This window comes from Phodopus roborovskii, unplaced genomic scaffold (assembly GCF_943737965.1).
Source record: "Phodopus roborovskii unplaced genomic scaffold, PHOROB, whole genome shotgun sequence".
NCBI lineage: Eukaryota > Metazoa > Chordata > Mammalia > Rodentia > Cricetidae > Phodopus > Phodopus roborovskii.
This window is the reverse complement of record NW_026126585.1, coordinates 15,259,954-15,287,435: the sequence shown is the minus strand read 5'-3', so window position 1 is coordinate 15,287,435 and position 27,482 is coordinate 15,259,954. Positions and strand designations below refer to the sequence as shown.

Below are 27,482 nucleotides of genomic sequence, written 5' to 3'. Positions count from 1 at the left end.
CTCTGGCTGTCTCAGAACTCACTCTGTAGACCAGGCTGGCCTCAAACTCATAGAGATTGGCCTGCCTCCGTCTCCCGAGTGCTGGGACTAAAGGCATGTACCACCACCACCTGGCTGACAGGCCAGATTCTGATCATCTTCTCTTCCTCCTCAGAGCTTGTTCTGTGGTGAGTGGAGAGGGAGCCAGGCAGAGGAACTGTGTCACAAGGTGGTTCCCACCCAACCTTTCATCAATACCAGATCTCTCTCTGTCTCCTCCATAGGTCAGTCCTGGCCCAGTGCTGGGCACCCCTCGCCCAGCTGGGTCCTCACAGTTCATGCTGGTGAGGAACTGGCTCCTTGTAGGTGTCGGCGTTCTGGATCAACTCAAACATGAACCTCACCTGGTTCTCGTAGTTCTGGACCGAGATTTTCTCATTGATTCCATGGATACTGAGGGAAGAAGAATTTGGGGGGGAGGGGATAAGGCTCAAATGCGGATGCACAGGAACTGTCACTGGACCCCACCCCTTACCCCCTGGTATGACCTATCTTTCGGTCCTCCATGGGGACAAGGTGATAAAAGTCGTTGCCAGCTTAACTGTGACATAGCAGCTATCTCTCAAGGATCTCTGCTCATGCACAGGAATAGCAGGGGACACAATGCATAAACTCCGGAGACGTTTACCATTTACCCAGACTTCTCTTCTGAGGCCCGTTTCTTCTCTGGTGGAATTATCTTCCTAATTCTTTTTTTTTTTTTCCCTTAGAATAGTCTCTTGCTAGAGTTTTCCCTAAGGTTTCGCTCACCAAGGGTAAGGGAGGGCAGGAAGATAATAGCTCAGGGCACGGCTCCAGCCTCTACCTAGGAACATTGCTATCAGAACTCATGCTCACCCCAAAAGTGCAAAGATTATAGGAAACAGAGGGGCCACTTACTCCCAGTTTTAATAAACAAACCCCCAAACATAAATACTATGCGTTTTTTTTTTTTTTTTTTTTTTTTTTTTTTTTTTTGAGACAGCATCTCTCTACGTCATCCTAAGGTTGTTCAGAAGCTTGCTAAGTAGACCAGGCTGGCCTTGAACTCATAGAGATTTCACCTGCCTCTGTGATGGAATTAAAGGTGCGCACCCACCACTGCCCGGCCATGAGTGCTACTCTTAAGATCACATTCAAACACTTTCATTCTGTTTCAACCGTCTTGTGGTGCGGGGAAGAATTCAGGTCTGATGTAATAGATCGCAGAAGGCTAAATGGAAACTATTTTTCCAAACTTTGAGTCAAAATTTGCTGAAGACTCATAAAGCAGTCACACATGACAGTTAAAATTGGTACTCACATTTTGGATTTTCATAGCATTTCCTCTGAGAAGGCAAACTGACATGCCTACCTTTGAACTCACATGTGTTTCCTTATCAAAGACTGTTGGAGGGTCTCCGTATTTTAGAAAGTGAGGTCCAGGGGAGAGTAATCTCTCAAAGAGAGAAACACTGTGTAGGGGCCCCCTCCTTCCTTCTTAGACATGGTTTTGTTACACAGCCCAGGCTGGCTTTAAGTTTGGCAATCAACAGGGCTGGAGAGATGGCTCAGTAGTTAACACTATCTGCTCTTCCAGAGGACCTGGGTTTGAGTCCCAGCACCCACGTGGTGGTTCACAACCTTCTGTTCTGGGGTGCCCCCTTCTGGTTCCTAATGACAATGCATGCAAATGGTGTATGGCTATACATGCAGACAAAACTTTTTTTTTTAAAAGCAGAGTGTGCTCGGGGTTATTCCCACAATTCCTGCAGCCATGATGCCAATGTGGGTTCTAGAATCTCTCTGCGCTGTCAAAATCTGGCTTTCCTCTATTTTGTAAGTCAGCCAAGTGTGACGGGACAGTTCGATCTCCTCTCTGCCTTGCTGCTTAACCCCGTTCCACTTACCTACTGAAGTCCCGAGACTGCAGGAAAACGGGGTTGAACAGATAGATGCCGTTAGTGAGGTTGGCATAGTGTCGGCTGTCTGTATTGGCAATACAAATACCTAGAAGGGGAGGAGTAAGAGAAAATGGGCTCTATGCGAGCCACCCAGCCAATGATGTAGGGGAAGCTAGCTGGGAGCCAATTAGGAACTTGAGTCACTGTAGAGTGATTCTTGGGACTTCCTAAGAGCATCTGCCTAGGACTCCCCGCCCTCTGCCAGTCCCCCGCTTCCCTGCTCTGCTCTCCCAAGACAGGGTTTCTCTGGGTAACCCTGACTCTCCTGGAACTCACTCTGAGACCAGGATGGTCTTGAACTTACAGAAATATGTGCCTGCCTCTGCCTCCTGAGTGCTGGGACTAAAGGTGTGCAACACCTAGCACCTCGGACATTTTTTTATTGCCTAAGGTGCCTCTTTTCAAATCCGTACAGGAACATGGAATTTCCTGGAGGCATTGTTGAGATAGCCTTGAGAGGTCTGAAGCTAAGTTGTTCTTGTCCCACAATGACCAGAGAGGCCTCTTATTTTATCCCCGCAGTCAAGGCTATTTGTGTTTGAGAAATCAAGAGTTTAGAGAGATCATTTGAACTGTGTTCTGTATCACTTAGGACAGAAGTAAACAACCGTGGGGGCATTTTGCTGCAAGGAGGAGGATGCTCTGCTGGTCTCATCTTCCTAGGGATGACTTTGGGAGGCGAAGTTCAGGTGGGAAGGTCCTAGGAAACTCCTCTAGTCTCCTACTTTCCCAGAGGATAGGTCACCCAGCTACGCTGGGATTTGTCCCCGGGACAGGCGTGACCTCTAGGAAAAGACATTCCTAGCACCAGTTCAAGTGTGGTGAGATAGCTCAAGACGCTGGTTTTGCGTTTTGTTCCGTTTTCTGCTTCTCATTTCAAGTGGGCACCAGGGTCTAATCCTGTGCTTTGTGGATGCCTTCCTGTTGATTTTCTCCACTGCTTTTGCAGTCTGACCCTATTGATGGGATTACGGCCAGTGGCAAGGATGGGGTGGAGAGAGTCTTTACGGATGGAAGAGGATATGGACCGTGAGAGCCAGGGTTCCTAGATGTCCATAGACGGCCACGAGTAAACCTACGTAGAGGGCTTTCACATTAGAACATGCCCATGCATGGGGACAAGAAATTATTTGGAAACTGCTCAGCCATCACTGTGCCAAAAATCCTCTGGGAGTATCTTTCAAAAGGGCAGATCACAGCTGGAACATACGAGTGGGTCCAGGTGTTCTATGTTTTGTGAAGTTCCCTGGGAGAACCTCTGCCAGGGTTAGATGGTGTGGTAGAAGGTGGGGGAAATGCACAGGGATGTGCAGGTCTCAGACTGAGGAGGAACGCTGGTATGAATGGCATGGACTCAGGCTTTTCTGGACTGTCATTCTGAGTCCTACTGCTCAGCTGTTATTCCAGGATGGTGGCGAGGTAACTCCGCCAGGAGAGGTATGTTCTAAGCCAACCCCTCCTCTATGCCCGAGGGACATAAGCAAGGACCCATCCTCAGCTGACCTAATTTATTGTTTCTGTCCCTTTTCCTGTTTCCTTCCTCACTCCCACCCTGAGGGAAAAGTACAGTTCCAGGGACAGAAGCAGCCAGCTGTTTCCAGGATGAGTGGCTGGGTTGGGGGCAGGGAAAGGGACATCAGATAGGAAGCAGTCTGAGCCACCACCGCCCACCAGCCACACCTGATGAAGTCATTACCTGGAACAACAATATTGACTTCCGGGAAGACAGACTGTATGGTCTGTTGGAGCAGCTGGTAGCCCATGGCCTGCTCATCAGAGGGGCTGACCGGAAGGGGATCAAAGGATCTCAACACATGCAACTGGACTCGGTCATCCGCCACGATGCTCTTGACAAGCTCTAGGACCTTCGGGACAGAAACCAAGATGGTTACAGTTCTCATTGACCTGCTGTCCAAGCACCAAACTCAGGTCTTTTGTGTCAGCAAGGTAACCCTCTGGAGTTGAGAGAAAAGAATGTTTTTTTTTTCCCCCCAGTGGGACCCCAGCTTTTACTGCCTGGCTGTGGGTGATGTAAGAGCTGGCATTTCCTAGAAAGCATGGCAGAATTCAGCTAAGTGCTTGGGAGGATTGTCTTACAGCTCTGAGTCAGATGGGGAATTGGATAATCCAGAAATTGGTTTTGTTTTGTATTGTTTTTCCACCCCCTTGGGTTGTGAGCCATGGGCTTAGGTAAAGTATAAGGGATACTAGGATGAGAATCTCAGCTATTTTAATAGGATGGTCCTGTTCCAACCTGAGAGCCTTGGGTTGGCGACACAGGTTGTAAAAGGCTTTGCCACGTAGTTTTCTTTTTCCTCTCTTGAGCTGCTGCCTATTTGTAACCAAATACACTCATCCGGAAAGATGAGCACAACAACATGCACGCAAAGTCAGGAGTGTGTTGCTGTGGCTGACATTTTTCCCTTTGCCTCTTTCTATTGAGACAGACCATGAGGAAACTTCCAGAAAATCCAGCCTGAGGTGACTGGGGGAGGGGGGGTTGGTTTCTGGTGAAATCCCTGGTCCCAGGAAGGATGCAGACCCAGAGGCTCAGGTCGATTGAGAGAACAGACCAGGAGGGATACAGTGGTCCCAGTCAGCTCCACAAGGAAAAGCCCAATATCAACCATTTGACCAGTGGTTAGTTTGAAGCTGCTTCTGTCCCAGGAAGGGATGTGTCTCACAGCTGGTGATCACCCGAATGGGGCCATTATATGGAGTGCTCATTTTAGGCCAATGGCCCCTAGAAGTGTGGTAGAGCTGCATCTGGAGAGGGCAGTGAAGGCTCCCACTTCTAGCTCAGAAACGCCATCGGAATCAAAGCAAATGCCCTGTGGGGAGTGGATGAGGGTTATAAGAACTGGTTTTCAATCAGAGCTAGGTTTTACCCCAGCACTGGTACCCCCAATACTCTCCATCAATACCAAATGTCGCTACACATAAGAGAAAAGCAGACTGTGGGAGCGTGCCAGAGCACTGCGGATGGAGAACTAAGAAGTCAATAAGCTCTGCAGCAACCTCGGAGGTCTCTCTCTCCCCATTGGTAGTCCCTCCTTCTAGTCCCATTGTTGAGCCTCTAATTATTGCTGGAGGGGTCAAACAGACAAACAATTACTATAGCCTGAGTTGGCCTGTAACTTACTGCCTTGTATCAACCTCCCGAGGGCAGGGATAAAGACCTGTCCTGGCTGGGCGTGGTTGAGCATAGCGTCAATTCCAGCAGACTTGGGAGGGTCTGGGAGTCTAAGGCCAGCATGATCTACAGGGAGTTCCAGGTAGCATGTTGCCTGGTGGTGATGGTGCACGCCTTTAATCCCAGCACTCGGGAGGCAGAGGCAGGTGGATCTTGGTGAGTTTGAGGCCAGCCTGGTCTACAGAACCAGTTCCAGGACAGCCAAGGTACAGTGAGAAACCCTGTCTTCAAAACAACAAAAATGGCAAAATGCATGTCTATATATCCAGCTCATACTTCACTGTCCCTGCACTTGATTCTGCTTATGTCCCCACTGTCACTTTACAGCCACTGTGTGATACCAAGGCAGTCTTTATACTACTTACCACTTATGCTACCTTGTTCATTTGCTTGCTTGCTTGCTGCTGTCCCTTGTCCCTGGACCACAGGAACCATCAGAATGGGAATCTTGTCTTTTTGGCTCCCCATTATCCCAAGTACTTAAAAGAATTTCTGGCTAGGTTCAAGGGTGCAGGACCGAAATTCTAGCTACCTTGGAGGATGACAAGTTCAAGGCCAGCTTGGGCAACTTAGCAAGGCCCTGTTTCAAAATAACAAAGTAGGAAAAAGTGGGGAGGGGCTGGAGATGTAATGGGAGGGCTCTTGCCGCGCGCACGCGCGCGTGTGTGTGTGTGTGTGTGTGTGTGTGTGTGTGTGTGTGTGTGCGCGCGCAGCCACCTACCTCTACATTGTGGGGAACAGGTACAGGTGCAGATAGGAGAACCATGATATCCACGGTGTCCCCACTGGGCCCAGCATGAAGCTCTGAGCTTGTGGCCTCTGGACAAGAAAGAGGAGGAGTGACCAGGACAAATGGGTCCCTCTGAGCTTTCGAAAGGTTGGAGGTTTTCCATCCCTCATCGGGGCAGGTGGCCAGGATGAGTCCAGGGGATTCCAGAAGTGCCATCAGATAGACCAGGAGGAAAGGCCCTGTGGTTAGTGTGTGTGTGTGGGGGGGGGGGAGGTGCCAGGGCCAGGGAGATGAAAGCCCTAATGGGTGGAAAACAGCCTTTGGAAAGGGATGGAGTTGGAATATGCTGGAAAAAGGAAAAAGAAGCGGGTGGAAAGCTCAGCTGATTAAATTTAATTAAATTCAGCGATTTCCTGATCCTATGAGCCTCCAGGGAAAGAACAAGGTTGTCAGCTGATGAAGGGCAGTGGAATCAGGGACTCACACTGAGCTCAGGGCCGTCGTCCCCCCCCCCCCAGGCCAGGCAGGCTGTTAACACACTCCTGCGTCTACAGAGAGTGCACCCCCCACCCTTGCCTGCACAGGGACAGATGGATCTTTCATGGGAAGAACTCTTGAAAACCAACAAGAAGAAATCTAGGTGTGTCTGACACTGGACACTTCAGGCTATGGACAGGAGTCCCTACTGTATTCTAGAATGTATTAGCCATCTCCCAGATGCTGGGCTACCCTCTCGGTGTTTTCTTTTGTTGTTGTTGTTATTGTCATTTTGAACGTGTGTGTGTGTGTGCATGTGTGATACACAGATCAGAGGCCAATGTTGGGTGGGTATTTTTCTCTATTGTTCGCTGCCTTACTTTTTTATTTTAGTTTTGAGACATGATCTCTCTATGTAGCTTTGGCTGGTGTGATTGGCTGGAGAAGAATGGTCCCCATAGGCTGAGTTATCAAGGGTAGCACTACATAGAAGGGTTAGGTGAGTTGACCTTGTTGGAGGAGGTGTGCCACTGGGGATGGGCTTTGAGGTTTTAAAAGCCCAAGCCAGGCCTAGTGTCTTCCTGCTGTCTGCAGATCCAGATGTAGAGCTCTCAGCTGCCTCTCCAGGACCATGTGTGTCTGCCTGCCGCCATGTTGCCAATAGACTAAGCCTCTGAAACCGTAAGCATGCCCCAATGAAATGCTTCCTTTTATAAGAGTTGCTGAGGTCATGGTGTCTCTTCAAAGCAACAGAACACTGCCTAGGACATCTGGCTTGGAACTTGCCTATAGGGGCCAGGCTGGCCTTGAACTCACTGCCTCTGTCTCCCAAGCACTGGGGTTAAATGCTTGCATCTACATATCCTAGTCCACTTTATATTTTTAGGACAGGGTCTGAGCTTAGGTCTCACCATTCCAGCTAGATTGACTGGGTAGCCAGCAAGCTCCAAGGATCCTAGCTCTGCTCCCCATGGGCTGGGATAAGGGATGCGCTGCTTCTGTGGTTTTTCTGAGGGTGCTGGGAATCCAGACTAAGGTCCCCAGGCTTACATGGCAAGCAGCCCGCACTGAGCTACTTCCCCAGCTCATGTCCTGCTCGCTCTGTTGTCACTAAGAATGTCCTATGTTGTCACTGTATTTATATCATCCGCCCCCTAACGCCTCCCACATCTCCACCCTGCTCTTTCTCAGACTCATGGCCTTTTATTCCTCAATTATTACAGTGTTACACACTCACCCACCCACCACCCCCACGCCTCACACTCCCCCAACACACACACACACACACACACACACACACACACACACACACACAGCCAAGTATTGCTCATATGCTGCCGTTGCTCTTGAGGCAAGGCCTCTAGCCTAGGCTAGTCTCAAGCAGCCCATACTTCCTCATTTAGCCTACTCTTTTGCCTTGACATTTAATCTTTCCGTCCTTTAACACCCAGCTCAAATCTCTACTAGTGAGAAAGGGCTGCTTTGACCCTCGAGGTGGCTTCACAGTGTATCTCGTGGGAGATGGTTCACCCCGGATTACGGTTCACCCCAGATTATCACGGCAGCAGTAAAGGGTTGTAGAGAGCAGCAGCTCCGGAGGCAGACTGTTGGATATGTACTCACCAGTGTACTGCCTACCTTCTCTGATGCTCTACACCCCAGCTTCCTCAGCTGAGTGAGGACAGTAGGGATCCTACCTTACTGGGCGGTGTGAGCGCAAACATCTGCGTACCGAAGAACGGTGCCAAGCACACAGCAAGCTCACCAGAAAGATTTACTACCATCACTATCGTTTGTCTTCGCGTCTCAGCCTTAGACTCCAAGTTTCCCCAAACCAGATATCGCCTAGCCAATGCAGTTGGTACATAGGGGATTTTGGAAAACCAAACCAAACCAACCTCAGGTGTCGAAGGTCCTACTCCCTGAGGCTGGACCTGCTCTTTGGAACGTAAGTACATACCTCATGTACTGTCTGCGAAGGGTGAATTCGGAAGTTGATTGTAGCCTGAGCCAATGGAGGGATGACATTCACCTGGACAGAGAAGCAGAAACCTGGCCTGAACCCTCCTCACGTCTTCCAGAGCTGGTCCCTGCCCAAGAGACACCAACTGCCAACCAGGAGGAGGAGAGGCAAGTGCTCCAGCTCAAGGAGCCAGGGCTTAATCCGGAGTCTCCGGAGTCTTCTTGTGGCCCTTAACCTGCTGTTATATTCACTTTTAGGGTCTCTGCTTTAGGCAAGCTCTCTGTGCGTCTTGGTCCTGGAGGGCTCACAGAGAAGTTCGGGACAGGACTGCTTGCCCTGTGACTGCCCAGACAACTCTGTGCACGTTCCCAGGACACCCTGGCCACTTCTGTTAATACTGGTATTACTTGTGGTGGAACACCCAGGGTCTCAAGGGTCTTCTCCATAGAGTGGTGTGTCTAATCCTTGAAGGGATGGTAGTAGTGATTGCTTTGCATGTCTGGGTATAAAATCTACCTTTTTTTTTTTTTTCTGAACCTGTGAATAGTTGGAGAAGACAGGCTACAGAGGGATATTTCCTTGATGTCGTGAGAGAGATTTCCTATATGTTTCTTTGAACTGGTAAGAGGCCAAGAAGCACCAAGGTACTGTAACGTGCTGGGCTATTGCAAATTGGCAGTGTGATCTCTGAGTAGCACAAGGTCTAGTTCTAGAAGACTCAAATGGGAGTATCTGAGTTCCCCCTCCCCCTTCTGTCTCCATGGAGAGAAAACCATAGGTCAAATGCGAGAGCGCAGTCTCTTGGTGATCAAGCACTAGCTGGGCATACATGACTATTTTAAACAGAACAGCAGCGGGTGAAGATAATCTGAGTTGGCTCAGGTTTGTTATGCCAGAAGTAAAGATGGAGGCAACATTTCTATCAAACTTGGGACCGGGTGTGGTGGTACACGCCTTTAAAGCCAGCACTCAGGAAAACAGAGGCAGGCAGATATCAGTGGGTTTTAGGCCGATCTGGTATACATAGCAAATTCTAGGTCAGCAAGGGCTACACAGTGAAATACTCCATACAAACAAAATTCCAAACCCAAATCAATCTTGTTTTTCAGATCATATTGCACTTCAAGAAAATGGTGACCCCTGAAGTTGTGCTGGTGGCCAGGCTTGGTCTTTTAACAAGAGTTGCCCCTTAGTAGACAGTGTAACTGCAAGTAGCCCAGTATACTGAAAACTAAATGTTTTCTTTATGGAATAAAAGCTTATCAAATTATTTATTCTTATTTCTCCAGATGTAAGACTCATATAGAAATTACACTGACTGAGGCAGATTTGGGGGAAAAGATATCATGGATTTTATGAGCGGCAAGTGAGTGTGTCTTTGAACTTACACCAGGGGAACTCACATTAACCACTCACTGCATTAGTTCGGTGGATAAGGTGCTCTGGGGTAGAGGGCTATAGGCTTCATCTATAGCATCACAAAAAAGTAAGTGAATAAACAAAAATAGAGATCTTTGATGGTAAAAGGGTTTAGTCTGTGTGACCTAAGTGCTAGGAAAATATGAAACGTGGGATTACTTTCAGGGCACATGCACAGACAGATGTGACCACACTCTCAGTGGGCCGTAGACCTTCACTGCAGCCTTTGCTCTTGAGGCTTACCAACTAATGACAGATCAGTGGCATGGAGCAACACCGGCCCGCCCATTCAGTAGCCACTGAAGGAAGGGAAAGCCAAGTGTAGCTGAAGGAACCACGTTACCTTGATCCCTGCCTTGAATATGGTGAGGGCTGTGGTGGTTCTGACCAGTGCATTGGTTATGTGATTCCTCTCCATTAGCCTAAAGCAAAAAGACTACGGTTAGGCATCGGAAAGAAGAAGGTTTGGAATTTCACTCTCTGTCTTAAACCTTGGAGATCTTTAAGGCCGAGAGAGAGACATCAGCCTACACATTAGTAACAGAAGTATCTGTGGCTGGGGGGTGACTAGTCGGGCCAGGGGGTAGGTGCCTGGGGAAGGAGACTTAGAGGAGGAGACATAACATGTTACCTGCTCACAATGGGCCGAAAGAGCCACAGGTTGCTCAAGACTATGTTGGCAGGGAAAGAAAACTGAAAGGGAAGGGACAAGGTCAGCAGGAGAGAAGGGGTCGGCGTAGCAGGGCCGCTGTAGCTGAGGCTCGAGTCTCTGAGATCTATCTCAGGCCACAGTGCTCAAGCCCCCCCCCCCACGCCATCAGCTAAGTCTCTGCGGGAGTGAGCCCATTTCCACCTGCGTGGCATATCTGACTGCTCAGCAGTCACAAGGATGAGTGGGAAACAGCTTTCCAGGAGACCTGGGCCTATGGGCTTCAGAGGACATGCCCCTTCTTGGCTCAGCGTTGGCTGGGACTAGCTGAGAACGAGCAGAGGCCCGAGTGGCACGTCAGTCCTTCCATTGCTCTACAGCTCCTTCTCCACCCACTTTCTGCTCCTCTCCCGAAGCTGCCCAGGGGCCCAGGACGTTCCTCCCACACCTCGTTTGCCAGCAGCTTCAATGCCTTCTTCAGTGGCCCACTTCCAAACATGTTCGGCATTGGTGTTTGCTCCAGTCTGGAAGAGAAGAAGTTCTCAAGACCAACATCAGCAGCCTCAAGATGAGGGAGATGGGTGCAAGTCTCAACAAGCCTGCCCGTCACCCCCGCCAACCCCAGCTGAAGACCCAGAGCATCAGTAGGCGCCTTCCCTGGCCACAAGTCAGAGCCATGTCTGTCTCTAGCTCTGGCCCTCTCCCACCCTATGTCCACTCCCATAGTCTGCTATACCAACTGGGGCTTCCTTAGGGCAGGGGCCATCTCAGTTTTTACTGTATTCCCTGACACATAGCAGCTCTCTGTCCTAGTCAGGGTTACTATTGCTATGATGGAAACACGGTGACCAAAAGCAACTCGGGGAGGAAAGGGTTAATTTGATTTACACTTCCACATCACTGTCCACCCTTGAAGGAAGTCAGGACAGGAACTCAAACAGGGCAGGAACCTGGAGGCAGGAGCTGATGCAGAGACCGTGGAGGGGTGCCGCTTACTGGCGTGTTCCCCGTGGCTAGCTAAGCCTGCTTTATAGTACTCAGGACCACCCGTCCAGTGATGGCACCACCTACAGTGAATGGGCTGGGCCCTCTCACTGGACCACCAGTTAAGAAAATACCCCACAGGCTTGCCTATAGCCCTATCTTATGGAGGCTTTTCCTCATCTGGGGCCCCTTCCTCTCCAAAGACTCTAGCTTGTGTCAAGTTGACAAAACTGGCAGGCACACTTTCTTTTTACTCTGCTAAGAGAACCTAGTCACAGGTAAGTGTTGTTCTTGCAATCCTCGGTCTTTATCCACAGCCAGGGACCCCTGTTTATCTCCGTCCTCCTGCCAGAGCAGCAGGAGACTTTAGACAGCTTTACCGGTCACTGCCAACTTGTAATTCTAACTGCTTGGCTGGGCTCTGGACTACCCAGCTCTCCGGCTTGGCTTTTGTCTACTGGCTCCTGCATGCCCTCTAGCTGGCCTGATAATATCTTTTGATCCCAGTCCTGATCTTAGTATTGGTGGCTCTGTCCCTCCTGCTGCCTGCACCTCTGCTCCTCAGGCCAGCTTCATGGCAGGGAGCACAGGCAGGCTGGTTCTTCAGCCTCAGAGTGGGTGAGTGCCAGGTCCTTCCATCCAAGGCGCAGCCAGGAGCTGCTTACCGGCTGACAGCGGCAGAGAGGATGCCAATGCTTGTCTCCTTTGGGGGAGCTGAAGAGTGGCCCGGAGTCATGTTTACTTGCAGCATGAGATCAAGGGCACCCTTCTCTGAGACCGAAATCCTGTGGGAGAGGGTCAGAGATGAGTCTTCAGACTGCTTCCCCACTAAACGATTCCGTAGACCCACAGGCTCATCTGCATGATGGTGTGGTCTGGGAGGTTAGCTTCATGCTGTTTTGAAAAATTCAACACTAGAGGAAGGGCATGAGCAGGAGCCCAGGGCCTACTGAGAACGCAGCAACATCTGGCTGTGGCTTACAGGTGGCGTGGGTAATCTCCAATGGGTGAAGACTCTTTCAGGGTGCAAGGTGGGGCGCTTCACTTACATGGCAAAGGGCTTCTTGAGGTTTGGGATGAAATCTTCCAAGATAAAGCTCCCTTCGTCCACAAGGAAGGCCAGCTTAACACCCCTGGCCTGTAGGAGTGCTGACATCTTCAGAGCTCCCTTTGTCCCAGACACCTGTAGATAGAGAACCCAAGGCTACAGTCCTTCTTAGCCAGAAACACACAGTGAGAGAGCGAATGGAGACTCATTCAGCGTGCCACTCCAGAACCATCCTTCCTAGCCTTTTTTTAATGGGGCTGGGCCTGAGATAGTTCTGTCTCACAGAGCTGTCCAGTGTCCCAGTCCCTCTGGGTCCCACCAATTTCACAAACGAAGGCACTGGGCTCTAGAAGAGTGAAGGGCTGGGCTGGGCTGAAAGCAGATAGGATCACTGGGAAGGAAAACACTCAGTTCTCTTTCTGTGATACTTAGGTTTCCTGGGGAGGAATTGCCAGGCTCTGTTTGCCTTGGGTATTACCAGGAAGTTCAATGCTGGCACACAGACTCACAGAGAAACTGGCAAACAGCTAGAGAATCTCATGGAGCCCCTGTAGCTGATGGGCATACTGGCTCAGGGTAAAGCTCCCGTCCCTGAGGCAGGTTCTGGCTTACCTCCTCATCGTGGCCCAAAGCTATGAAGAAGGATCTTTTGGGGCTATAATTTCTGATCAATAGAAGCTCCAAGGCCTGCAGGATTGCCTAGGATTCAGAAGAGGAGATTCACTATCTAAGTAGGGTGTCAGAGTAATTCATCAGGGATGGTGGCACAAAGATCTGATGGTCTGGCTTTAGAGAGAAGGTGGTCCAGAGTTCTGCAGAAAACCCTCGCCACCTGAGGGAAGCGAGCATTTATCAATGCCAGTGGTCCCTATGCACTGGATTATCTACCCCAGTTCCTTCATGCTTGGGACAAAGGTCCAGAAAGTAAGAACTGATAGCTACCATTCAAGCCTCCTACACCCCTCCTCCCTCCCTCCCTCCCTCCCTCCCTCTCTCCCTCCCTCTCTCCCTCCCTTTCTCCCTCCTTTCCTTTCTGATTGTTTTGAGACAGGGTTTTCCTGTATAGTTCTGGCCCTCCTAGAACTTGCTCTATAGGATAGGCTGACCTTGAACTCACGAGAGGCCTGCCTGTCTCTGCCTTCTGAGTGCAGAGATGAAAGGCATGTGTGCCACCACTGCCCAGCTCCAGTCAATTCTTTCAACCATAACTTCCCTCCGCTCCCAATGCCAGCCAAACTCTCCTATCCTGGAGTAACCTTTGGAGTCTAAGTCAGGTATCAAGCATAGCATTTCAGACCATCACAGAGTTTTTGTTGTCCAGTGTGCCCCGGCCGTGGATGAAGCCGTCACGCTCCAGGCCTGAGAATGGGGGCACCTCCCATCCTTCTTCAGAGGCAGGGACCACGTCAAAGTGTGCCATCAGCATGTAGGGCTGCAAACTGGAGTCTGAGCCTTGGACAGTAAACAGGTGGCTATACGTTCCCACGACTTCGTGCCGGATAAAGCTGCTGTGGAACACTGTAGGGAAGACTTGAAGCAACGGGATGAGAAACAGAAAAGTCAGGGCCAAGGTTTCCTCCCCTTTCCCTCCCATTCTGTGCTCCCAAGTCCTTTTTTCTTTCTCTATTTCTTGAATATAAATGCTCCTTATGGTTATAAATTCTGTTCCATCTATTCAGTGTCTGAAATTCCCCTTCTCTCTCTGTGTATTACATTATAATATATATGTAACATAATGTGTACACACAGAGACATTCCCTCCAGGATCAAACCCCTCCTATTTCAATGAGCTATTTAAAACTGTGCCATTAAATACTAGAGCCGGAGAGATGTCTCGGAGGTTAAGAGCATTAGTTGCTCTTGGAGAGGTTCCAGATTCAATTCCCAGCACCCACATGGAGACCCATTACCATCTGTAACTTGAGTTCCAAGGATTTTTGATGCCCTCTCCTGGCCTCTGAAGGAACTGTACACATAGTGCGTTGACATGCAAGGAGGCAAAACTACCACACACACACACACACACACACACACACACACACACACACACACTCACTGGGTAATAGCGCAAGACCTGGCTCCTTCTAGCCTAACATGCTGTCACATACTGACATCTTTATAGATGGGGGTTGTGTCACTGTTCATCATTGAAGAAGTCAGGACAGAAACTCAAACAGGGCAGGGACCTGGAGGCAGGAGCTGATGCAGAGGCCATGGAGGGTGCTGCTTACTGGCTTGCTCAGCCTGCTTTTCTTTCTTCTTCTTCTCCCCCCCCCCCCCCCCGTTTCTCGAGACAGGGTTTCTCTATAGCTTTGGAGCCTGTTCTGGAACTTGCTTTGTAGACCACGCTGGCCTGGAACTCACAGAGATCTGCCTGCCTCTGCCTCCTGAGTGTTAGGATTAAGGGTGTGCACCACCGCCTGGCCTGCTTTCTTACAGAGATCAGGACCACCAGCCCAGGGCTCCACCTACAATGGGCTGGGCCCTCCCCCATTAACCACTGATTAAGAAAATGCCCCACAGGCTACGTACAGCCTAAACTAAGGAAGGCATTTTCTCAGTTGAGTTTCCTTCTCTCACATGACTTTCGCCTGGGCCAAACAGACGTCAAACTATTCAGGACAGCAAGATTTTTTTTTTCCCCTCTGAGACTTGATTTCACCGGGTAGTCTAGGAACACATGATCCTCCTGCCTCAGCCTTCCAAGTTCTGGGACTGGACACGTCTACCTTCTTTTTAATATTTTCAATCAGAGGTTGGTTGAACCCACCCGTGAAATCCATGGATACAGACAGCTGGGTTTAATATTTTTTAAAAGTTTGTTATTATTTACTTTCTAAGTATATGTGTGTTTTGCCTGACTGTGTGTCATATACCACACGTGTACATGTGTGCCTCGTGCTCATGAAGGGAAAGAGGCTGTTGGGTCCTCAGGAACTGGAGGTACAGACGGACAGTGTGAGTCACCATTTGGATACAGGGAAATAGAACCCCAGTTCTCTGGAAGAGCAGCCAGTACTCTTATCCACCCAGCAATCTTTCCAGGTCCTGTTCTTTGCTTTAATGGACCATCTGTGAAGTGGTGAATATTTGGGTTGTTTCCCTTTAAGGGTATTACTCCCATTACAGGCAGGACTTAATACAGGTAGTCTAGCTAATTCCCCTCATGGACTTTCTGGGAAGAATCCACTTACTCCTCTGTGCATATCTAAACGCACACACACACACACACACACACACACACGCACGCACGCACGCACGCACGCACGCACGCGCACACACAGGAAAAAAGGAAAACTGAAGGGTGTGGTTCAGTCCGTTACCCACCTCACTTAGTTCATTGCCACTGTACGTAGTTTTCTAAATTGTTTATTTTTGTGAGGGAGGGAGGAAGGAGAGGAGGGAGGAAGAGAAAGAGAGAGAGAGAGAGAGACCTTGCAAATACAAGGCAAGCAAAGCACTCTACCACTGAGCACTATCTCCAGGACCCTAGGCCATTCCCCCTTTCATCCCTGCCCCCCCCCTTCGGTAATGACTTCTTGCCTGGCTTTAATCCCAGATCCATTTGTCCCAGAGTGTTAGAGAGAGGACTACTTGATGCTCCCAAGCTTGCTTCTTCTGCCTCTGACATCCTGAAGGGGGAACCTCCCTATTCTCCATTAGATTGTTTTGTTTTTTTACTAAGGAGGATTCTAACACCCTCCCCAATCCATTCTTCCTAGCTCTGGGTTCCATGGCCATAAGGATGAAGGGAGAGAATGATAGGGCAGGTCAAGGATGCTGACTGCCAACAGGCTTAGGAACATGTTAATGATTACTGTAAATGGAGCCCACTAGGTTGAGTGCCTTGCAAGCTGGATGAATGGGCGTATGGTAGAAGGCGTGGGAGGTGCTGGGACAGAGTTCTAGACATTTGCACAAGAGAAGGAACCCCTTGCTTTACCTGCTAATTAATGACCCAGTTTATTAATGGATACATGTTTAGAGAACTATAGCTAATCCTTGGTCCTTTTTCTTTTTCTTCCAAGACAGGGTTTCTCTGTGGCTTTGGAGGCTGTCCTGGAACTAGCTCTTGTAGACTCGAACTCACAGAGATCCACCTGCCTCTGCCTTCCGAGTGCTGGGACTAACAGCATGCACCACCACCACCGGGCCTATTCTCAGTTCTTCAAAGTTCTTCAAACCTACAGCCCTCACTTTGCCCTCTACTGTGTAACCTTTGGGTCCTCTCTTTTACACATTCTATGAACAGAGTAAAAAGCAGTCCTCTATTAGTGACAAAAATATATGTCCTTATCACCTTGTCAAGGTCAAGGTCTCCAGTGTATCTCTGCCACCCTCTGCCCTCAGTTGGCAGCTGACCTTTGCGAATGTATTCTCCGAACTCCGCAAGGGCTGTGGTGTTGGATTCCTCATGGCTGAAAGACACTGTGGGAATCTGGATGGCACCTGTTAAGATCCAACAGTCAGATATGGAGGATCCAAATGGATGAAGACTGGAAATTTCCAATGAAAATAACAATCTGAAACCACCAGGTGTGGCAGGTGCACACCTTTAATGCCAGCACTCGGGAGGCAGAGGCAGAGGCAGGCAGATCTCTGAGTTCAAGGCCAGCCAGTTTCAGGCCAGCCAGGGCTACACAGAGAAACCCTGTCTTGCAAACAAACACCAAAAGCTGAAACCGTACTTGAATATGGTAGTGCACACCTGTAATCCCAGCACCTGGAGGCTAAAGCAAGAAGACTATAATTTTGAATTTAGGCTGGGATAGCAGGAAACTGTCCCAAATAAAAGACCAAAAAAAAAAAAAAATTGAAATTCAAAAATTTTCTTGAGGGTCAACAGGACATTAAGAAAAAATTGGATTTTAGAGCATTTAGGTTTTGTCTGAAAGACACAATTACCTCTATTGAAGGATCAACTGTATCACACCAGAGCCTACTACTCAGATGGGGAACCTTAAATCCAAAAAGACTAGACTGTCCACCCAATGCTTTGCATCCCGCTGAAGAGTTTCTGCCATGATGTTGTGAGGTCTTGGGCAGCTTTTGTTTTCTTCTGTGCAAAGGGTCTCTACTCTGCTGCAGTCCACCAGTTTGCAGAGGGCTCTATGCACGGTGGGAAAGCTCTTCCCAGACCTGTCACTCCAGAACATGCACACTCTATTTCCCACAAAGGGGCTAGCATTTGGTCCCTGTGTTGGCCTGCACATGTTTGCGTATGCAGTTTTTATTAATCCACCATTTCATGAACGGAAAAGAGGAGTTGAGCCCAGTGGTCAAAGCATCCCATGAGCCCCCAGATGTTCTCCTTTCTTCCTAAAACGTACAGACTCAGGCCAATGAGCTGGCTGCTTTGTTAGGTCCTCGTATTCAGGGGCAGATAGATAAATATCACACGCCAGGAACAATTCATTCCCCTCAGAGCCAGGGAGTCGCACTGGTTCTAAAATGTGGCTACCCAGTGCCCAGTCCTTGCTGGGGGCCCTGGGGGAAAATGATTTATCGAAACCAATCAGTTTTTAAGACACCGCGGAGATTTAACAGCCATGAACCCTTTGAGAGGTTCAAAGTGCCACAAACACTTATTGGAGGTAGGTAGGGGTATGGGAGATGCGGCCTATGGCGAGAGAGGAGCTGGAGCCTCCAGGCTAGGCAAGGGGACACAGACGCGACGGGCGAGCTAGAACTGTGCCCCGAGTGCCGGGGCGTGAGTGGGAACGCTGGCCCAGTGTGGCGGGTGGAACTGGAGCCTGAGCAGCGAGCCTGTCGCAAAGGGAGACAGACAGACAGACCCGGGCTGGCTGCGGACTGAGGCACCCGAGCACAAGGGGGCGGAGGTTCACCTTTCAGAGCCTCCTTAAGAGCGACGCGCTCCTCCTCGTCGAACTGGGGAGGGATCCGCGACGACCCCCAGCTTTTCCCGCTCCCAGGGTCCGTAGATCCAGAGGCGGTGGCTAGAAAAAGCAGGGTTGCAGCCGCCAAGGCTTGCGTGCTAATGCCCGGCCCAGCCATGTCTCTCTGCCCAGGCGCAGCCAGCGGGGTCGGAGTTTGGACCTAAAAGCGCAAAGCCTGACTCTCCGCTGACCAATCATCGCTTGTCCCGGACGGCAGACCGCCAATCAACAGAGCGACCCTGCCCGCATGGCCTCTAGGGGTGCGTGGTTTCCCACGGTAGGCGGGAGCAGCGTCGGGAAGCAAGCTGTGAAGCAATAATACCGCGCTGCAGGCAAAGGTGAGGGCTTGTCTGGCTTGTACACCTTCTGCTTGGAGATTCTGTGAATCTCTTGCTGTATGAGAGCAAACCAGTCAGGTGGGTATGTACATCAAGGTTATTAGATCTCAGTCTCCTTCTGGAGTCTGTTGAGATTTAGATTTTTGACTCCTCGTCCCTAGGCTCTGTGCAGGAGCTCGGTGGATTTTGGCTTTAATTTCATCTAAAACTGCAACAAAAAGGCTGTTAACAGCGCTTAGGCATACCAGCTCAGGACAGTTTGCTCCTGTTTAGGAATTTTGCTGGAACTGTTTTGAAACTTTTCTTAGCATAACTGTACACAATAATGCGCGAAGAATGGAATCTGCTTCAAGGGTTAATTTCGGTGCAACAGGTCCCTTCCCACAGTTTTCAGATTTAAGCTAGCCTGCTTCTGTATGCGACGGCTCTTAAATTCTTTTATTAGTGACATCAAGAGCTCCAAGAGGAGGCTCAGTTGCCCAGGTATGAAGGCTCTGCTGGGACTTGGAAAATTTTCTGGTAATTTTCCTTCCTTTTAATTCTTAATTGACAGGACCCAACCAAACGAAACGAAACCCACTCCTGACTTCCTAGATAGCACGAGACAGGTTTCATTATGATACTTTATACACATTTTAATAAAATGTATTCCCAACCTCTGTCTTCCTCACACCTCCTGATCACCTTGTTATTGTCCAAACTAATCTGCCTCTGGTGTGTGTCTGTGTGTGATCCAATGAGTTTAATGAGGGCTACTTAAGGTCATGGGCAACCTGGCAGTGACTATCCCCGTGAAGAAAATGTCTGTCCCTTTCCAAGCAACATTGACTGCTTATAAATTCTCAGGAAGTGGGGAGCCTGCGGGAACCTCTTCCCCTGACATCACAGAATGTTGTGTAGCCCAGTTCCGCGTGGGCAATCTGCATCTGCTGGGCGGTTCAAGAGTGCAAAGGCTGTGCCATGCCGGAAAGACAGCATTCCATAGCACACATCGCTTCCCCCAGCTCTTACCTTCAACTTTATAAACACATTTCTTACAGGTGTGCATTGTATTTTGCACATAAACATCTCCTCTCCATTACTGTCTACCCCCCATTTTCCTTTATTGTTTCTCTGTCCCATTGGTCCCCACCGTTTCCCGAGACCATCTCAGTTCTTTCATTTAGTCCATGCATACATTTTATGAGACCATATGAAATGTAGGAACCACAAATGTAGATATACATACATACACACACACATACATACATACATATATATATACACATACATATACATATGTTTCTGATATTGGCTTAATTTGCTCACTATGAATACTTCCAGCATTAATCCCACTGATCAAGAATAAGATCACTACCACAATTCAAAGCCACCAAATCTGATGCAAGTTTTCATTAAACACTGGCCAGGCAGATGGGTTCTGGTCAGGTTCATACCCAAGTACCCAGGCAGTGGCCCAGAACCAAGAGTGACCAGGGCTTAAGAAGGAAAACCCGTAATTCATTGTATTTTCCCTCAGATCCAATCAGGGGCAAACATATATCCTGACAGCACTTCTGACCTTTGAACCTCCCACCCACAGGTGACCAAGCACATCCAGTGCAGACGGATCAAACAAACTTGTTTGGGGGAGTGAAAACATGTGGCTCGTCATCTCCCATAAATAATAGCCTCCGGCATTTCAGGAACTATCTCTAAGGCATAGTAATTAAAACTTAAAATGGTTGGGCATTGGTGGCGCACACCTTTAGTCCCAGCACTCGAGAGGCCGAGGCAGGTGGATCTCTGTGAGTCTGAGGCCAGCCTGGTCTACAGATGGAGTTCCAGGACAGTTTCCAAAACAATACATAGAAACCCTGTCTCAGAAAAACAAACAAACAAAAAAAAAAAACCCAAACAAACAAACAAAATAAAAACAAAAGATAATGGGCCATTTATATTTTCTCCTTTGTGAACTGTCTATTCATTTCATTAGCCCATTCATTGATGGGATGATTTGTTTTCTTTATTACTCAGTTTTATTGCTGTGTATATGCATGTGAGTGTGAGAGAGAGTGTGTGTGTGTATGTGTGTGTGGTGTGTGTGTGAGTGTGAGTGAGTGTGTGTGTGGGGTGTGAGTATGTATGTGTGAGTGTGTGTGTGTGTGTGAGTGTGTGTGAGGTGTGTGTATGTGTGAGTGTGTATGTGTGTGTGAGAGTGTGTGTGTATGTGAGTGTGAGTGTCTGTATGTGTGTCTGTGTGTGAGTGTGTGTGAGTGTGTGTATGTGTGTGTGGGGTGTGAGTATGTATGTGTGAGTATGTGTGTGAGTGTGTGTGGGGTGTGAGTGTGTGTGTGTGCATGTGTGTGTGTGAGTGTGTGTGCATGTATGTGTGAGTGTGTGTTTGTGTGTGTGGGGTGTGAGTGTGTGTGTGAGTGTGTGTGTATGTGAGTGTGTGTGTGTGGAGTGTGAGTGTGTGTGAGAGTGTGTGTATGTGAGTGTGTGTGTGAGAGTGTGAGTGCGTGTGTGTATGTGCATGTGTGCATGTGTGTGTGTGTGTGGAGTGTGAGTGTGTGTGAGTGTGTGTGTGTGTGTGTGTGTGTGTAGACCAGAGGTTGACACCAGGTATGTTCCTCTATCACTCTATCACTTCCACCTTACATATTGAGATGAAGTCTCTAGTTTGAACCCAGAGCTCACTGATTTGGCTAGTCTAGCTGGCCAACTTGCTCCAGAAGTGTCAATCTCTGCAGCACTGGGGCTGCAGGTGGGTGGGGCCGCAATGGCCAACCCCACCATTTATGTGAGTGCTGGGCATCCAAATCTGACCCTCATGCTTGTGTGGCAAGGACTTTACCTGTTCTGCCATCTCGCTAGTCCTTTATCGCTCAGTTCTTTTGAGTTCTCTGTGTATTTCAGGTACTAATCCTCTGTCAGATGGACATCTGGCAAATAATTTCTCTCTTTCTAAAGACTGTCTCTTCATCCCATTAAGTATTTCCTCTGCTGTACAGAAATTCAATTTAATTTCATGAGAGTCCATTTTCCATTTTTTTTTTTTTTGCTCTATTTCATGTGTTATGAGAAAGCCCACTAGAGATGACCACACTCAGACACAGTATATAGACAGTTGAAAGTGTCTATTCCAGCTGGCCAGGATACACTTAGGCATTCAGGTAGCACAGCATGTCCAGAGCACAGGGTTTCTGAAGGCAGAAACCAAGTCCTGGCATCTATAGGGAGGTTCGGGGGAGGAATGGAAGTTTCCCATGCACAAACAGTTTGACAGAAGCTAAGGTAAGTTAGCTGGGACATCTTGACCCCGGGCTCCTAGAATAGAGAATAGAGTTGGATAATTTTCTTTGGGATTCTCTGAAAGGAGATAAAATTCTAGTCAAGCCCGAAATGGCCTCAGCAAGAACACAAGATGGAGAAATGTCTGCACTGTCACACCTGGGCAAGTAAGGTTCTATTCAGAAAGTCCTTACCATGCCCATATCTTGAAGCATTTCTCCCCCCCCCTTTTTTTTTCTTTATCAAAGTTTCAGGGTTTGTTTTGTTTTGTTTGAGTCTCAGGTTTTACACTAACATCTTTGATATATTTGGAGTTGCCTTCTGTGCAGGTTGAGAGAGAAGGATCTAGTTTGAGTCTTCTACATGTAGGTATCCAATTTTCCCGGCACTGCTAAAATGATTGGCTTTTCTCCAGTGTGTTTTGTTTTTTCTCTCACTCTGCCAAAAGTCAGAGGGTTGTGGCTTTGTGGGTTTGGAGCTGGATGTCCATCCTGTCCTGTTGACCTGTTGTACCAGTCTTACGCTCCTTTCCTTACTACAATTCTTACAACTTAAATGAACCCATTTCTACTCATCTATGTGATGCCCACAGGCTCTGTTTACCTCATCTATGAACTTCCCGTGTTGCTGCTTCTGAATCTCCTCCAACTCTGCCCTCCTTCCTGCCCTGAAAATCTTGCCTAGCTATCGGCCAATGAGCTTTTTATTAGTAATGACAGCAACACCTCCTCACAGTGTACAGAAGAACTATTCCACAGCAAACCTTTTTCCAAAATCCAATTATTTGCCATTAGACACTTGTGGTTGATTACTGAGGGCAGTTATTTCAGAATAAGCTCTTTTAAATTAAGGAGCAATAAAAAGTTACATCCGAAGGTGAATCTGTCTATGAGTTTGCCTTTTTCATCAGGGACCTAATAGCTCTAGAAAATCAAGGTCTATTCTCATACATGAAATGCATTGACCAAGCCGCTCCAACACCGGGGGAGGTGTTAGGTGCCTCTTGCTTCCAAATTGATAAAAGCTAATTAGTTTCAACACCCTCAGAAATCTGAGAAGGATAAATTATAGCAAGAAGTATAAACCAAATGGCCTCTGTGTCTGTGTCCATTAAAAAGGCAGAGGCTTATCAGCTAACTAAATTATCCTACTAGGTTCCTGTAGTGTTGATGTCTTCATTGCAGGGCAGAGGTCAGAGGTCAGAGGTCTTGGGTTGTCACCCAGGACAGCATTCTTTTTTTTTTTTTTTTTTTCTTTTTTCTTTCTTTCTTTTTTTTTTTTTTTTTTTTTTTTTTTTTTTTTTTTGTCTTCAACTGCTGCACAGGGCAACATAGATCTTCACCTATCAGACCCAGAAGGTCTGAGAGTTTCCTGTGGATGAGGAACTCATGAAAAGTAGCCTACTTTGACACAGGCAGGGTAGGAGAGTCAACCCAACAGTGTTCACAGTTTGTGCAGGAAGCAAGGAGCGCATGGGCCAGCATTTCCCATGGTTAGTGTCATCAGGATCCAAGTTTGTGACCCATCTGTCTTCTTTGGAGACCTTAGGGTTGTCTCCAGGAACTGGCGTGTCTGTCTGTCTGTCTGTCACAGGAAGCTTCTTCCATTAAACATTTTAGACGCCGTATTCAGCAGATCTCTGAAGAGTTTGAGGACCATTATCTACTATTTTAAACTATCTACTATCTACTATAACTATTTTAAACAAACTTCACTGGTCTTTAGTTATTTGCTTTAGGCTTAACCTTGAAAAAATATACAGGAAGCTAAATAAAGCTAATTCCTATAAATAAAATGCATTACTTCTTAGCATGAGAACACATTAAAGAATTTGATCATTTATAAGGTAACTATTACCTTGCATGTGTATTAATTGTCTTTACTAGTTCACAGTAAATTAGTAGCTTTTACAAGATCAGGCTTTGTAATCCCTGTTAGTGTTAGCCTTTAAAAAAAAATAACAGTTTTTGAATGGATGCTCTTTTCATATCAAAATAAAACTTTAAACCATAAATACAGACCATAGAGAGACTGGCAACTTTACTTTCCTGGTATTCCATGGTGCACCATTACACAATATCACAGTTTCTTGTGTGACTCGGTTTATCAAAATAGCTAAAGCTTAACAGGGTTAGAAAAGACAAGGAAGCTAGAACATTAAGTCAGTCTCTGTTAGCCTGATTAAACCTAAGGTCAGGAGAGACAGTCTATAGGCTGCTGTAGAAAATTATTTTAAGGTGTGTTACTTCTGTTTATTCTCTGGAATGTTTCTTTAACCATACAAAGATGCAATTGGTTAAATAAAATTCACCTGTGGTCAGGAGGCTGGGTCATCAAGTAGATGACAGGAAGTTGTAGGGAGGAGCCAGTTGGTGAAGGTTTATAAGGTCGCTGGATACAAACGCATGAGGACTTCTTGGAAGGCGCGAAGAGATGAGCTGCTTGCTATGCAGCCTTTCTGGGAAGCAGGCTTCAACCTCAACCTTTGCATCTTGATTTCTTTAGCAGGACAGAGATTTAATTAAATACGGTTTCTTAGTAGCTTTCAAAGAGTCGGTGCCTCAGGCTTCAGCTCCTGAGGCCTAGCCGCTGCTGGTACCAATGGAGTAGCAGCTGCTGAATAGGACAGCTGTAGCTTAAAAGGCAGCAACAATTAAAAAAAAAAATAATAAAACAAATTGGTGCCCAATGTGGGGCTCAGCTATCCATGTAGAGCCCGAGAAAGCTGGAAAAAAGACACGACTCCTTTAAGAGGTGCTGTTCTTCAGCTAGCAGAGTTAAATTAAAAAAAAAAAAAAAAAAAAAAAAAAAAAAAAAGCTAATAAAAACCACTTGCAACGACTCAGGTGTCCATAACTAGAAAGGTTTAATGCAGTTCTCCGTTGTGAACCTACGACCTGGCTGCAAGGTTTGTGCTTGGCTTTCACCACCTGGCCGAGGGTGGGCGGAGTCAGTCAAGAGAGCCAAGGGAAGATTCAGATGTAGTAGCTTAACAGTTTAAAGTTTGCTCCTGTGGTGAAAATAGATGGGGAACCTCCAAACAGGCTCCGGTGTGTTTTACAATGCTTGTAGGCTTAAGAAAGAAACGAAAGGGTATAGAGAGAAATAAATAGGTTAAAAACGAAAATGGTCTTTAAAGAGACAGTGAAAGAAAAAAGCCACGGGAAGATGGGAAACACACAGGGGGTCTGGATCCTGTATAGTAATGTGTTGATTTTGAATGTTTTGATTGCTGAAAAGCAAAGCACAGCTGCTAAGGGACCTGGAGTTGAAAGAGGGACTGTGGAAATAAATCAGCCTACATATTTGAAGAATGCCTTAACTTTAAAAAAAATAAAAAACCCAAAAAATGTATTTGTCAAATGGAAATCAATGCTTTGGAGAAGTGATTTTGCTCCAAACAAAAGGCTGTGGATTCATTCCAGGTTGACATGGATCTGGTTTGATCAAGGAAGACTGCCTGAAACTTGACAGGTGATATCTATCAAATATTATAGCTGGACTTTCCAGGCTATGGATTTCATCTAAAACTTTTCCACCTGGGATCTTAATGAACTTTGCCCACATTCAGCAGGAAGCAGTCAATAGAAAACAATGTCCGTGGGTGCTGGAGAGGTGGCTAAGTGGTTAGGAGCACCATCTGCTCTTCCAGAGGTCCTGAGTTCAATTCCCAGCAACCACATCGTGGCTCACAAGCATCTATAGTGGGATCTGATGCCCCCTTCTGGTGTGTAAGTGTACATGTAAATAGAATACTCGTATACTTAAAGTAAAATATGTATATGTATGTATGTATGTATAATGTCCACATTCTAAGAGTGGGTTGTGGGGGGCTTTTGATTATTAGATGGGCCCCTCAAAAAGCCAAAAGAGTAAAGAATTAAAAAAAAAAGATCACTACAATAGACTCTTTGCCAGACTGCTTAGGTCATTGTGTTGCTGCATTAATAAGATGGGACTATCCATCCCAGTTTCTGGTGTTTAGTGTTTGGTGCTCATTAGCTGTGGCCCTAAGTCTTTAGCCGTCTAGTTATTTATGTTTTTTAAGATCACATATTAATAAAGACATCATAATATAAAATATTTTATGAACTTAAAATGACTCATGTTTTAAGCGGTTTTATTTTTTTTTAAATACAGTTTCTAAAAAAACTTTAAATCCTTTGTAAAACGCCAACTTTTTTTTAAAAGGTTAAAATCTTTCAACTGTGGGCTTCTGCAATATCAAAAAATAAATTAAGTACCTATTTTACCTCAAGAAGGCAGAAACTGGGCACAGCTACAATCTAGACAAGGCTAGACCAAACCCCAACAGTGCAAGCAATGCCATGCTCAGTGTGTGTGTGGGCTTTACTCCTGACACTCTAGGCTTCTCCGTGGGGCGTAGCTCACCTCTCCAGCTCTACCATGGTGACACGCACAGCTTGTCTTCTAGGCTTCAGCTGGCTCCATTTCATTGTGACTGTTATTCATATGGCATTTCCTAAATGGCTGAAGTCCCCATTGCAACTGGGCTGAATTTTTGCCACTGTCCCTCCCGGGCTGTCTTTAGGGACTTCAGCCCTGCTACACAGGGTCTCAAGCTTTACCCATTTGCCTCCGTTCTCGTGGGGGTCACCGCTAGGATGCACACGTTGCCTACGTCTCGGGTTCCTTTAAGATTATCTATATAGACTTTTAACTATCAACCTCCATGTGTTATGAGTTTTAAGCTAACTTTTTTTTCTTATAGATTTTACATATTTTAACCATACCCAATAAACTTACAAATTTTGAGGTACAGAAAGTTCTCATAACAGTCTTACAAAACTTGAGACAAGTTTTATATCTTAGTATAAGTTTTAGATAGTTAAAATGAAACCCGTAATGTAATTTTGGTGTGTGTGTGTGGGGGGGCTGTTTTGCTTTGCTTTCTTTGCCCTGACACAAAATCAGGTGATTTTTCTGGCATAGGACAGAAAGGAAACTTTAAATATGCATAAATAAGGTCTAGAAAAGGGAGAGTCATAACCCAGCTCCAGAGTCAAAATGTACAACAGCATGAAAACTTTAATATTATCACACTCAAGAGATATTTGAATCCCCGCTAAACCGAATCCAGTGACCAGGAAAGCCCAGAGATAAGAAATTCTGAGCCCTTACCACTGAAGCAGCCATGGCAAGTGTGATCAGTGGTGACGGGTAGCAGCAAAGACAGCAAAACTAACACCAGTAAATACAGAACATGGGAAGGTCACACACCCAAAGGAGACTAGTCAGAAACAAAAACAAAGCATGATGCTGTGGCCACCATCGATCGTGGGCCTGACCAATTTCCAACTCGGCTCCTAGTATTCTAACAATCCGGCTGGCAGTGTGGTGTCTCACTTTTTGCTCTGGATGGGAGACTTCTGGGTCTCATCGGCCCCTCTTCATCCCAGATCCGGATCCCAATAGAACAAGACAATTACTATGACATACCAGAGGAGGCCTCCATAGATTTTTGTTAACCCCCCCCCCCCCACCGCTGTTAGTAAACGAAGTTCGGAGTCAGTCTGGCTTGTTGGACTG

General features: G+C 47.3%; 1 protein-coding gene across 1 annotated transcript; it reads right to left on the bottom strand.

Annotated features, from left to right (window-relative positions):
- Positions 1-57: 57 nt before the first annotated feature.
- Positions 58-21,507, bottom strand: Pm20d1 (peptidase M20 domain containing 1). Its single transcript, XM_051204018.1, has 15 exons — positions 21,496-21,507; positions 18,598-18,714; positions 18,271-18,481; positions 16,787-16,873; positions 13,722-13,954; positions 13,037-13,123; positions 12,426-12,559; positions 12,042-12,161; positions 10,841-10,916; positions 10,375-10,436; positions 10,087-10,165; positions 8,322-8,393; positions 3,658-3,826; positions 1,908-2,007; positions 58-432 (listed from the first exon to the last, which is right to left on the bottom strand). Exons 1-15 carry the CDS (start codon positions 21,505-21,507, stop codon positions 309-311), a joined length of 1,683 nt encoding a protein of 560 aa, XP_051059975.1. The 3' UTR covers positions 58-308.
- Positions 21,508-27,482: the final 5,975 nt, after the last annotated feature.